Raw genomic sequence first — 14,416 nt, forward strand, 5'->3', positions numbered from 1 at the left:
CATATGTGTGTGTGGCACAGAGAGGGAACGTGCGTGTACATGAGCATGAGGTGTCCCGTCGCCGCCTATAAGTTATCATTATATCAGGGTGCACACATGCACCTGTCACACGGATAAAACGCCAACTTGAAATGTTTTGTCGTCCCGTCTCGCCCTCATCCCTGCCGATGAAGCTTCACTTTGTCCACATCCCAACCAGAACAGCCCTACTGTCATCCCTTGCTGCCATAGCAACGCCGGTGCCTCCTGGCAATCGCATTTGAAAAAAAAAAACAAAAAAAAAAAAAACAGGGAGTCGAGGCTATCAAGCAAAAGCATCTCACCAGCGAGGTTTAAGTCCTGTCAGCGCTGCCGGGTGCAAAGCACGAGATAATTTACTTACTGACAGCATTTTGCGTGAACCTTGCAGTTCGGGTCTCGTGTAGCCCGGTATGGTGATGCTGTGCGCGCGCACGTGGATGCAGCGGCATGTTGGTGGGTCTGTGTCAGGTTGCTCTGGTGTTACCAGCTGAGAAGCTGCAGAAGCTTCTTCTTCTTTCTTTTTTTTAAATCCAAACTTAAGATGATCACGTTCAGCGTTTTTCATGCCGAGAAGCTCAGCAGGTTTCATTGTCAGCTATTCATCAAAGGACACACGCACTCACTGTCCCATCTAAACCAAGAAGCACGCGCTGTGTCCGTGCGTCGACCTGGCTGATTTTTCTTTCTTCGGGAGGGCAAAGATAGGCTTCTAAAGTACTGAAAGAGGGGGCATTGTAACGAAATGGCACGGCGTGGCAAACAGCCCGAGTGTTTAGTCCCCACTTTTCATTGTCCTGGGCAGGATGCGGATCGGCTAACAGGCATTCGTTGCTCTGGCAACACCTGTGCAGCCCAGGACAGCCCGCCTCTGCCGCATTTTATTCTGTAGTCTACGATCTGACGTTAAGCTCTGTAAGCTCGTCTAAGATTATCTTCAAGAGAAACTCACTGCAGGTAATTTCCACATTTTAGCGGAGAGTATAAGCGGTGCGTAATTGGTGACCACGTGAGGGGCTGTGGCGGAAACAAAAGCGTCTGCTCTGGGCTGATAGCGACATACGCCCACAGTTAGTACTCAGACTTCACTTCTCCGTTCTCCTGGATGATGTGTGGCGATGTTTCGCTTGTAAAATGGAAGTCAGGTCAGTGAAGCTGCAGGTGCTTCAAGGGTTAAGTTTTATTAGGCCTATTTGTCGGACTGGCCAGATAAACATGTGCATGATGAACTGTCAGCCAGTGCCCCAGCAGCTTTTCCTGCACGCGGAAAACAAACACGCTGGCTGTGCTCACGCGCGCGCGCCCATGTCTATGTATGGTGTTTGGGCCTGCTGTGCCAGCACGGAGACAACCACCATTTTAAATAAGCGCCTTCAGGAATAATCTCCCCCACCCGGCCTGCTGGGACAGAGTCTCTCCGGACCTCAAAGAGCAGAAACACATTTCCTGCGAACAAACCGGAGAAGATTCTGGCTCCAGTCAGAGACAGAGTCCTTTGACTTTTAGCTGAATAGCACTGATCCCTCTACAGGTGTTTTACCTGTGTGAATGGACGATTTAGACTACAAAACTCCTCTAATCTCGGCTCAATATTGTGTTTCCCCCCTGAGCAGGAGGGCAGGTGTGATCTGACTCCGCAGGTGCAGATGGTGCCTGAAATGTGATGTTGATGAGCTTTTGTCTGGTTTTTTTTTTGGCCATTTCTAGTTGATACCAGTTTAATATATTGATCAATATAACCTGATCAGCTTTAAAAAAAAATCCATGTGAAAAGCAGATGAGCTGAAATAAAATCTGAACAAGGCCTTAAAAGTGTGGTTCTTTTTAAAAACAGGGTACCTTAATGTTTACTGGAGAGGAGTGTGCACACTTTTGTAGCTAATATCAGAAGGCAGGGGGAAACCTCCCCCTGACTCAGCTGCACTTGGGAAATTTAAACAACAAACAAAACATCAGCCAACAAAAGCTGCTTCTGATGATGAGTCAGAAGCCACAAATCAACCAATTCATGTGCATGTGACTGCTATAGAAAGCCCGATTTTTGATTCAGCTGGTCTTCGTGGGCTTTATAAATAGGCTGTCCGGTGCCACTGGAAAAGGAACACGCATACACATGTACAAACACGCACACACAATGGTCAGTGCCTGCTCGCAGGGCTGCAGGGCCGGGGACGTATCTCTGGAGCGCGAGCACTGGAAGCCCCTCTGCAGCTGCTCCCAGGGTGTGCCAAGTTTCTGTGTGGGAGCAGGCATGGGGCTAAATGACGGGAGGCTGGGTGGGGGTAGGGATGGTTGGTGGCTGATGTGCAGACAGAGAAGGTCTCTTCTGTGTGTCAGCAAAGCATACAAGGCGGCTTCAGTGTGTGGCAGGACAGAAAGACAGGGCACAGTAGCACAGACTCAGCGCTGATGCCTCTTTTCAAGCCGGGACACAGAATTATTTTCTGTCCTCCTGCTCCTGTTGTCTCGCCCTCTTTCTGCACATCTCAGAGCCCTGCAACTGCTCGGAGAATCCAGCAGCCCTCAGTGTGGAGATGCAACCTCGTTTAGCTCTCATTATGTCCTGATTAGAGGACGCTACAGAGGAGGAGGGGGATAGGACCAGAAACAGACACAGAGATGCACCACAGAATTTTACACAAAATGAGCACAAGCCTCTTCCTGAGTGAAGAAACGGGGCTTAATCGCCCTGTGCATTTCCTTTCAGCTGACATGAGCATTGTACTGAAGAAAATTTTTGAAAAACTGCGAGCTGTTGCTTTTTGTTGCCATGCCTACTGAAAGCTGTAAATATCTCTGTTCATGTCTCGCGGCTTTGGTGGACATGCTCTCACACAGAGACACACAGAAGTACTTCACATGAAAGGGGCTCGAACTGTGCGCACAGGACATGCTGGCACAGACTGTGAACCAGACAAAATAAGTGTTCATTTAAGCCCATTTAACCGTTTAATAGACAAAAGAGAAACAAACGATGTAAAAACTAAGAGCCTATCAGCAGAAATCAGCATCTAAACAAGCAGAAAACAGTGAAACGTCATCATAGTCAGGATTGTTCTTTCTTTCTTTTTTTTTGTCCAAAGCAGTTGACTTCTGATCAATAAAGCTACAGATTATTGTCTGTCAATCAGCCTTTTCACCTTTTCTTTTAAAGAATTGAATACTTGTCTTTGTCTTTCTGCTTTGGGCTTCTTAAATGTGAGAATTTCCTGCTTTTGTTCTTATTCCACTCATGTCGAGCTTTGCGCTGATAAAAGAAAGAATTTAAAAGGACACAACCTCGAGCCCCTTTCAAGATCTTCTGACATTTTATTGACAAAATCCCACATCAATCAATAGCTGACAATGACAATAAACATTAGTTACAGCCACAAAGTGACAGCACATGATCAAAGGAAGACATGATTACCACAGAAAGAGGTTTTCAGACTGAAGAACTGAATGAAGCTTTATTTCCTAAAATAAGGGTTTGTCTCGGGACGTCCCCACATTGTTAGTCCTTATCCATGTCTCGGAAAATGGGCACTAAATGTTTGCTCCTCGCCCACGTCAGATGGGATGAGGAACATCATCATTATTATCTGATTAATTAGTCCGCGTTTCCCCTGAGAGCCCGTCTTTTGTGGATGGGCCACAGAGTCAAAAGAATACTGGCCCTATTATTCAGCAGCATTTGCATTAATGCTATTTTTTGCATAGAGAGTCTCCAGCGCTTTTGTCCAGCCTTTTTTGTTTCATCCTTCTCTGGCAGCGCCTATTAGGAGCAACACATGGGCTCACGCTCGTGGGTTCAAATGGCAAAAGGCTCAGCAGCCCAAACAAGAATCAACGCAGTTGTTCACATCTCGTTCTTCATCAGAGCTGCAGAGAAATTACCCGAGCACCTCTAATAGTGATTTCCCTGTTCCTTTTATTTATTTATTTGTTTTAAAGGTTTTAAAGTGGCTGTTTACCCCCAAATCAAATATCATTATTTGTCCTCTGGCCTGTTTTGTTATTTATCCATCTAGAATGTTTTAGAGTCATCTACCCAGTATTGGAGATATCGAACAGTATAGATGTCTGCCTTGTCTTGAATATAATGAAAGGAAATGGCTCTGTGGTGTTCAAACAGTTTGAATATATATATATAAAACCAACAGCAATGTCTCTTTTCAGAAATCACAACCTGGTGACTAAGAAAAATAAAAAAAAACAATAAAAAAAAATCAACAAACCTTTGTGAGGTGGGCAGTTTCACTTTGGGACTACTTTCTTTGTACTAAACTATCCCCACCAATCGTATCACTGCGCACTGATAACAGGCTCCTGCTTGTGACAGGAAGTGCAACATGTTCTTATCCCTGGGTGTAATATAATGCATTTTTGTCACATGTCACCCTGGGTCTTATTATTAAAAACAAGGTGTCCACGGAAATATTGGCAGAAGAGACACACAAAGTCTGCAATAGGAGGGTGGGAGCAGTCTCATAAGTTATTAGGAGACTGGGCTTCTTGTCTTATCAGGTCCTTTCTGTTTTGCACTTCTTCCTTTTTTTACTTGGTGATTGTTGTTCTGTTTTTCACAGCCTTTAACTTTCACTTTGACTCACAGGTTATGTTTAGAGACTGGAAACTACTTGGTTACATTGAGTAAAAGATCCAAGTTTGGGTTAAATGCATCTCTGCATGTTGAAAAATGACTAAATCGGAACACAAACGTCCAAGGACACCCTGTGTATTGAATGCCCATTAGCTGGCTGCAAACATCCTATTGTTTGTGGGTGCAGTTCGAAAGAAAATAGTTCCTATATGAAACTGTTGGCTCAAACTAAGAGACAGGGAAGAAGTCCGAACAGGAGATTTTTGTAAATAAAAAATGATTTATTGCGAATAAACTAACAAAACACAAAGACCAAAGATGGTTGGTAGAAGGTGGAAGCAGGAGAGAGATCCTGGGACAGATTTTATCACTCCAGGAAGGCCTAGGCATTAGCTGCAATAGCTGACGACCCTCCGAGCATTTCATGTCACTGTTCTTTCCTGTTGGAGCGCCAAACGAGACGTCACAACTGCTGGCATGGTGCACTTTAGTGACATTTTGATTGTTGTGCACCAGGCTGGAGGCATTTCTATGATATATCAATCAGATGACGGAGAGGGAAATTGCTTGAACGTTTAGAAAAGATAACAAGGAAAAAAAGGAAGATTATAGTTATGGTGTCATAATGTGAACCAGAAATGACGAATGCATCAGCTGTAAACCCGCTTAAGTCAACTGTTGTACAAGATAGTCAAAGGGCTTTCACACTGGGTCATAATTTCTGGGAAGAGACGTTGCTGCTGAGTGTTTCGATTCCCATTTAGTACCGTTATAGCCAAGGAAACGCAGATCGTCTGCATGTATAAAATAACACAACAGGAGCTGAGGTGATTCTTCTTTTAGCAGCTGAGCATTTGAACTTCCGAGCCCATGCTTTGCTCCTAAGAGGGGCTGAACAAAAAAAACTGCCCTCAAAGCTGGAGATGTGTCTCATTGGGGTCTTCTTTGTTAAACAGGAGTCAATTAAAGATCCATAAAGAGTATATTTATGGCAGCATTTGTTCATGTGGTTATCTCAGACTTTGCTGCGTTACTGTGACTTACTGTAAACGGGTGACAAAATCCATACTGTGCGCGAGCGTGTGTGCTCGTACAAAGAGGGGGTCGCTGATCGCATGCTCTGTGTTTCCTCCCTTCAGCACCCTCTCTGTTGCCATGGAGAGACCGTTCTTTGCTTTCCCATAGGAGGAGAAATTAACACCATTTTTAACTGGCCCAGGGGCCTCCCCCCTGTGTGGGAGATAGTCTGAGTTGTGCTCCGCGCACACACACAGCCTTAAAGACGGCAATAATCTCCCTACCACACCGTTGCTGTCATTTTTAATACCTTTGCAAGGCCAACGTTTAACGAACTGGGACAGCATGATAATAGCCTGAAAACGGTTAAATGGACTCTGGGATGTGATGATGTATGTGCGAGTCATTTACATACCATTTTAAGTCAGTGACTGAAACGTCAACAGTGCCAGTCTGCTGGGGGCCAGAGGGACCGTCTGTGTCTCCGGCTCGGTGGGATATTGGGGATGTCACACACTCTATCAAATAATGTTCATCATGGGAGCAGCCGAGAGGGACGAGCACACACCGAGACACACACACACCCACACACACGGAGACGTCGGACAGAGGGGTTGAGCTCGGTGCACCTAATGTGGATTTAATGACGGGCCTTTATGAAATGAAGCAGACAGGAGAGGATGATAGTGAAAAGAAAAGAAATAGAAGGGGAGGGGGGCGTTTTATATTATAAAAATGGGGACAGTGTTGAGGTAAGAGTTTCTTTTATCCCAGTTTTTTTCCATGACAAACCTTTGTCTTGCGGTGTTGTCCCCATGACACACATACAGGCGCAGGAGGAGCAAGGATTGGCCCATTTATGTACCCATTAGCCAGCTGATAGATTTACAGAGGGGAGATGGGACTTTAAAAGATGACCTGTTGTCACATCTGCCTTGAGATCATCTGAGTCATGAGTACTGTTGACACAGCCATCTCCCTGTGTTCTGGGTACACACACATGTAAACAGACACACACATAAAAGCACCTGAGCACATATCCCTGCACCATCAATTTACGCTACTAATTGTGCAACAATCCTGCAAAATAGAAGTTGCATTTCACTTTAAATGGGACCTATTATGCAGTTCCCTTTTTTGCCTGTCGCTAAAGTGGATTTCTTTTTTAAATAATGAGTTTTAAATAAGGAGGTCAGTGTATGTGCAACCATCCCGTGAGCCTAAAAGCTTATAACACTCGGGTTTAACACACCTGCTGTTTACACTGTAATATTCTGCTTGAGAGGGGCAGCCAATTAGAAGAAAGATGACTTAAAAGGAGTGGAGAGGCAAAAGCTGCAATTCTTCTGGTGGCCACTTGAGGCTTAATTCCAACAGTGAGTCAATATGCATAGACTTCAATGTTAAAACCATGTTTACAGCCTGGTGAAAAATATTTTGGACTTTGTGGATAGTTATCCCTATTTTTAAGAAAAGAGTCAGGCAGCTGGAGAGTCGTAAGCCTTAAAAATAGGGGCTGTTTGGCTGTTTTAACAGGTTTTAGCTAAGTTTACTCTCCAAATAGGACCTCTGAACCTCTTTTTTGTGCCTTTGGCGCCTTTTGAAGCATTTTAATCAAATTATAAATCAAATAGTATGACTTAGTGTGCAGTGTATACAATCCTCAAAGTCTCTTTTTGTATTTTATTAGTCTGTTGAATTAGCACCCCACCATTTTATCCAAGCAAGGTCACTTTTCGCTCAGAAAAACAACATGGTGGTTGCCAAAGTGATAACATGAGAGAAGAGAAAACAGTGGAGATCATCACAGCAGCTACATCTGTCTTTTATCTACAGTCTATTGTCTCAGGCAGTGGTTAAACCCAGCGACACCAGGACCCGGACTGAGAATAAGGCTTATTTTAAACTGTGAATCATGCAAAGCTGCACAGAGCTGGAAACCTGCAGGTTCACTTTAATTAGATTTCTGATTTTCAGATTTCGGCCTGTCCCACTCGTGTTTATCTGGTCGGCCATGGAGCTAATTTCTTGTGTGATACATCTCTTCTATCTTTGGCGGCCTGTCTTTGTGACCCAGCTGCTTCCCCTGAACCTCCCCCCACCTCCTCCTCTCTTCCTCCTCCTCCTGACCTGCCTGTGTGCAGGACTGCTCCTCTCTCCCCTCGGCGACTCTCGGCTACAGTTGGTGTGTGCGTGTGTGTGTGCGCGTGTGTATGTGTGCGCGCGACTGCCAGCGGGGGTGGGGGCAGTCGACTCAACCCCTCCAGTCTCCTAGCAACAGAGCGGTTTGGTGCGGGACAGGGGGAGGCGCAGGGGATGGGGGCTGGTTGTACAGTGACTGGGGAGAGCAAAGTCCTATGGGATTACAAAGATGGAGGGAAGGAGGAAAGGCGAAGAAGGAGGGTGAGAGTTTTGCTGTGTTGTTGCCGATTAGGGATGCTGACATGTCTCCTTTGCGCTTTAGAGCGGCATGTTGCTGAAGAGACCAAATATCTACAGCTCTGCTCAACAGCTGTTCTCCTCAGAGATGCTTCAGCTCTGCCCGGTAGACATATATACTGCGCTTAAACACACACTGAGAGCAGGCTGTGGTTAGAGGTGAATGTTTAACTCTCTGTTGACTAAGAAAAACCCAACTCATTGACGCAGGGAAGCCCCGAGAAGGGGCCTTCATGAAGCAGGAAATGCACTTTTAGCTCAGTGCTCTCACCAAAAACTGTATATAAAAGAGAGCTACAGCCACTGTGGGATCCTTTGGTTTCTGAAGCCCAGCTTTGAAGCCTCAGTTTTAGTACTTCGGCCAACGTTATGTTGTTTTTTTAAAACTCGAATGAGACACATTTGGGGAAGAAGGTGGAGTGCGCCGTTATCAGCTTGGTTAGTAATTAAACAGCTATAAACTGTAGGGATGCAAAACAGAGACGCAGATGCCTGCTAATAAACACTAAACAGCATAAAAAAAGAAAAAAAAATCCAGCTTAACTCACCAAACTGGAGCACAGACTTCTTGGAATGGCTTTGGGGAAAATAAATCATAGAGGAGGCCAGATTATTTGACATATAAAGGCATCAACACCACAAAGATGGTAAACAAGTCCAGTTCAGGGATTTAGGTTAGTAGAAGTGACGCTGAGCAGGCTAATAAAACTGTCCGCAGCACTCACTAAGCAAACTTTACGTTTAAGGCAAGTCAAATGCAGGAGATATAAAAACAGTTACCTTACTTTATTTGTTATAAACTCAGTAATAGAACTGTGTAGACGCTTTGATACCAGGCTGTAAACTGGTTTATTTCGTTTTACCATGGGTCTGTTTGAAGGTTGAAACCAGCCTCAAGTGGCCACTACAGGAACTGCAGTTTTTTTATGTTGATTTCATTTATTCATTAATCTATTTTTTTACCTTTTAACATTTAGTAGTTAAAGTTACTTTCAGCAGCTCTATTATTCGCAACAGCTCATCAAAGTGGATATCCCTGCAGGTCTCAGCCAGCAGATTTTTTTTTTTTTATCAAGTAATCTCTTTTTCCTCCTTCTGCCTAAATTTTGGCGTTTTGGCTGTCACCGTTTTGGTTCTTTGAAATCAGAGGTGATGACGAGGGCTGACGTAGTCCTGCCATCTAGCACAGCCGCTTTATTTCCCATTTGGACTCTAATGGACACCACTTTTTACAAGATGAACATTCACAGAACCTTAAACACGGGAAAGAATTAATAAACTCAAACTAAGCAACAGCCGAGATCATAGATCAAGTGAGGAGTCATTTATTTATTTTTTAATACATGAGTCGCCCCCTGGTGGCCATTAGAAAGAATGTGTTTCACTTTGCAGACGATGTATTTTTGACATACAGTCGCCTAGTTTTTCATGATGAGGCTGACAGCACAGGCCCCCAGGTACAGTTTCTTACTTATCTATTTTTATATATAGACAGATAGACTTAATGTATGGGAATATTAAGTAAATTGCGACATTACAGCCGCTTTAAAATAGACACACTTTCAATAACAACAACAAAAGCTTGGAAAGTAAAAAGTAGAATATTTCAATAAAAGTGAAGAAACAAATAAAACTAGCCCAACATATAATTTAAAATAAACACAACAAAATAATAATGTCTCCATATTTATTTAACAAGTTTAACAAACAGATCAGAAAGAGAGAAAATAATAGATGCAAAAAACCAAACAAACAAACAAACAAATGTTGGTTATGGTTCAGGCTCATGCAGCAGGTCTGACTGTGATGATCTGCAATATTTTCTGCGTGTGATTCTTTCAGGTCAGAGAAAACGCTCCCAGCAGAATATCCGGTGAGTGCTGTGGATATTTTGCAGTAGCAGAATTCAGTGCAGGATGCAGCAGTGGTGTGGGTGCACTGCACACCCCACAGTTGTGTGAGATTATCCAAATCCAGCGTGAATGGGCCGACACCATTGTCCCAAACAGCAGCAGCAGCAGCAGCAGCTTCAGTGGTGGCGGTGGCGGTGGTGGTGGTGATGTCACCAGGGGAAAGATGATGATACCTCCAAGTGCGATAGATTACAGCTGTGATGATGAGGCGGAGGATCGCTATTATTTCATTTATTATCATTACATTTAGCCCATGCTGACAGGGGAGAGTGGAGGGAGAGAGAAAGAGAGGGAGAGGAGGGCCGGATTAAAACAAACCCGCTCTGTGAGCTGGTTTTAGTTGCCATGGCAACGATCATTACCTCGCACTTGGGAGAGCAGGAGCAAGGAGAGAGAGGATGAGGAGGAGGGGAGACGGGACGGAGGTATGGGATGAAGAGATGCAAGCAGGAGAGAGGACGCAGTTGGGGGAAAACAAAAAAAAAAGAAGAAAAAAAAGGAAATGTCAGATCCCAGGAAGTGTGCAAAAATGTCACAGGAGAGAGAGAGGAGGAGGAGGAGGTGGGGTGTGCGGGGGAGTGTGATTCCTCGATGCCAGGGGGAAAACTTTTTGAACTCGGGACCCTCCTCTCACGCAAACACGAAAAGATCACTCCCCAGCTAGAACCCAATCTCCAGGAAATGTCAGAGAGCCCGTCTCGTATTTGCCTGGAAGAGGTGGAGAAAAAAAAAAAACTAATTAAACGTCCAGATCCATTTGTTCCATTTTACGCTCGCTGGAGGACTTTGCGTTCAAAAATATCAGCAGGTGCTCGGCTGTAACGACAAAATCTGGTGAAAATGCAAAGTGTTGAGTGTTCTGTATGAAGGTGTTGTTTAGAGGGGAAGATAAGGAGGAAGGGGTGGGGGTGTAGGTGGGGGGTGGGGGGTGGGGGGGAAGGAGAGGAAAGCCCCATGTGGTGCTGCGGATGGAGGCCGTTGTCCTGGCGATCCTACTTCTATGGTGTGTCACATGACCCTTTGCCCAGCACACCTGCCCGAGAGAAATCAGTGGCAGTTTCTATGGCGACAGGGTCAGCAGTACGGGAGGCAGGATGGCTGCCAGAGGTGGTGGTAGGAGGGACTGTTGGTCTTGTACAGTGTTATTTTTAAACATAGCAGAGATGAGGTGATGGTTGCAGACCCAGCCGGGGCCCAAACTTCTCCACCTAACGGATACATTTAAAGACTGCAGGAGGTGAGCTGGACAGGGTTTTTTTTTTTTTAAATTTTAAACTGGGGACAGAAAGCAAGTCAGAGTGGGCCCATCAGAAATCTGAAATAAATAGCAAACCAACGTGCTTTACAAAATGGAATATTTGTAGGTTTGAATGATTTTTTCTTTACTTACAGTTATGTGGGAAAATAAGTAAAATCTGAAATGAAAATCCGTTAAGTGCTATTGCACATATTTCACAAGCCCATCTTTTTACAAACAGCCTATGTATCGCATTAAAACATAAAAACCCATGTATGCACACAATTTTATAGCCAACTTACCTAATTTATTATTTATTCAAACTATGACAAGAAGGAAAAATCCTTTTAATCCCAGTTTTCACCTTTGCTCAAAGCTTCCCACCCATGCTCATTAAATTAAATTCCTATGAATATTCTTTTCCAAAGCCCGACGACACTTCAAAAACATTTTAATTGTTCTGATGGTTTTAATTGTGGGCAGACCTCCTGCCTCCATAACCGTTTATTAGGAGACGTGGCTGCCTCGTTAACGATATCTTGGCTAAATTAAAGCACAGGATTTAACCCCGTAGCGATGGAGATGGCAGTGACTTAAAATCAGTGTCTCACACCTCCTTTGTTCTAAGTTCAGCTTTGCGAGGACTTAGAAAGTAGAGAATGTACTGAACTTTAAACTTTATGGATCTACTGTATTGGCGTCAGACCCGCCTTTTCTCCAACAATATCCATAATTGGTTGCTTTCATGCAAGAACACAAATTTATGGTGGGCCCTAGGTCGGCCTATCAAATTTCAGGCGGTGTAGAGCCAACCAAGTATCCCTGTTCATAGCCACACCTCTGCACACTTCCAGCTTTGTAGAAGACTCTCCAGAAGGAATGGGGCTGTATGGTGCTGCAGTTCATAAATGTAAATTTCTTGGGGTAAACATGGTTTGGCCAGCAATTCTCATCATGTGCTGTGTTTTCAACAGTGTGGATGGTTCATCTGAGGATGTAGATGGGCCATACTCACAGACTTTCAGCATCCTTCCTAAATCCACGAGGGCTTAGGCATGTCCTGCTATTAAACTGTCAAGTGGATTTTGAAGACTTGAAACACCTTTTTCTGTGACGTTAAACACAAGGGTGCAGTGCAGCTCTAGTTGTCCCTTGGACGATGCTCAAATCATTCTGTCGTTCATTTAAGTTCCTTGTGTGCCGTGAAGACAGTAAAATGTAAAATAAGAAGTCCTGAAGCCTGACTACATAATAAACTCCTGTCTCTCTGTGTTTTAGTGTTCTGATGGAAATTCAACCCAGGAGAACTCCTCCCTGAAGCGCGTAGCCGTGGTTGAAGACTTCTTTGACATAATCTACGCCATGCATGTGGAGATGGGCGCCGATCCCGGCAGAGCACCCAAACATGCAGGCCAAAAGAAGACCTACAAAGCGGTGAGTAAACACAACCAGGTGCCTGCAAGGTGCAAGTAATCATGCTGCTCCTTGCTGATAGTGTGTGGGCTGACAGTAACAGCAGCCAAATATTATATGAAGTCAATATAAACTCGGCAGTATTAACATCATATTTTATTTCCTCTTGTCTCCTCCGTTTCCTTACGACGAGCAGTAGTGCTGCTGCCTGTGGTGGGAAACAGGAGAGTGAGCATATTCAGCTCAGAAAAATGAGAGGTTGTTCACATGTTGAAGTTTGCAAGCTCCCAAAAATTTTATTAACAGAAATATGTTTATAAGATTCACCGTGCTTATCTTTAGAAGTATTTTAAAAGCTATAAAGACAAAGTGCAGCTGAGACCAATGTGTTTAGTTTTTATTTTAAATATTTGGTCAGTGAGTTTTGGATTATTCAAATTTTGACCACCAACATCAACAAAATTCGTCCTCTGGGGAAAAATTATGCTGAGACATGCAACATTCCTTTCACTAGCTGTAACAGGAGTAATAGATTACATCTTCCAACATGTCCTGGAGCTGAAAGATCCCACGTCAACGAGCCTTACACCAAATACACAAACAGCAGAGTCTCATTGCAGCTGGTTCTTGTGCAAATTCATGAAGTGAGGAATTTGCCAGTTTTCAGAGCCAAAAAATCCCATTTTTAATGCTGAGGCTGGTGGAGGTGCATTCATTTAGACACTTTAACATGTAACTGATACACTGCTTCGTCTCTAATATACACTTCAGTTTTTATTTATTGTTCGATCAGGATTAGGGTTTAAAAGGAATCTGTTCACTTAAAAAAAGAGTTCTTCTGCAGAATTAAACACACATTGAACAGCTCAATTTTCTGAGGGTTTCGACCCATCGCGAGATGACGACACTGCACATTTTACATGAATTTATTCACAACGCTGTCAGAGATAATTACCTTAACAAATTGTCTGTGTTTCCGTGGGTGGACATGTTAAAACGACCCTTTCATGTTGTTGTTTATGAACATATAAAACATAAAGAAGCTTATATGATATATACCTGAACATCTTCCCATCCAACGTCACTTTAATTCATGAAATTTTGTACAAGCATTTGTAGTTTCAGATACTCCTGTTTCTGCATCATTGTGCAGCACACTTGTTTGATGATTGACACATTCACTGGGACTGATGTACTACTTTGCCTTTTACATTCAAGATGAGTTATTTAACAGTAAAAAGATACTAAAAAAAACCCCCAAATGTAGCATCAGTGCCTTCTAAAAACCTGCAGCTAGCAGGCATTGGCATAGCGATTGATATACTCTCTAAACTGTAGCCGAGTAGGCGTCCGTAAAGCGTTACAAACGTGTTTTTTCTCTTATAGCATCGACGTACTCGTAATCCACTACACAGCCATGATTTCTGAATGGAAACGCACAAATTTTCACTCAAGCCTGCCTGCATTTAGTTTGCAATATCTGACTGTGATTGGTGTGCTTTTTAACATTTGAAACTCGTTGTGATTCTGAGAAAACAATACAAATAAAGATCTAAAATCTAGATATAATCTCCCTCCACTGGTGAAAAACTGTGAGGCCTGCAAGTGTAACTTTTCCACCACTGTGATTAAACTACTTGGGAAGATGTAGAGCACTTCATGTAGCTGTACTGGGTAATGTGAACTCATTTGTGCGTGAAAAGTATGAAAATGCACAATTCATAATAAAGTTTCTTCAAAGGAAAAAATAAATCCGTGCCTAATGCAGAAGTATTGTGCATTAGGCTAGCTCTAGCA

General features: G+C 43.6%; 1 protein-coding gene across 2 annotated transcripts in view; it reads left to right on the plus strand.

Annotated features, from left to right (window-relative positions):
• nol4la (nucleolar protein 4-like a) overlaps nucleotides 1-14,416 on the plus strand; it is a 28,651-nt gene that overhangs the window by 670 nt on the left and 13,565 nt on the right. The window contains exons 1-2 of one of the 2 annotated variants that reach the window (XM_080294921.1): nucleotides 7,714-8,020; nucleotides 12,485-12,640. In XM_080294921.1, the coding sequence (XP_080151047.1) occupies nucleotides 7,934-8,020; nucleotides 12,485-12,640 (243 nt within the window). In that variant the 5' untranslated portion in view covers nucleotides 7,714-7,933. Of the gene's footprint in view, nucleotides 1-7,713; nucleotides 8,021-12,484; nucleotides 12,641-14,416 lie in introns of those variants that run through there. The other variant, XM_080294920.1, reaches the window with a different exon arrangement.

The sequence above is a fragment of the Astatotilapia calliptera genome, chromosome 20 (assembly GCF_964374335.1).
Source record: "Astatotilapia calliptera chromosome 20, fAstCal68.1, whole genome shotgun sequence".
Lineage (NCBI taxonomy): Eukaryota > Metazoa > Chordata > Actinopteri > Cichliformes > Cichlidae > Astatotilapia > Astatotilapia calliptera.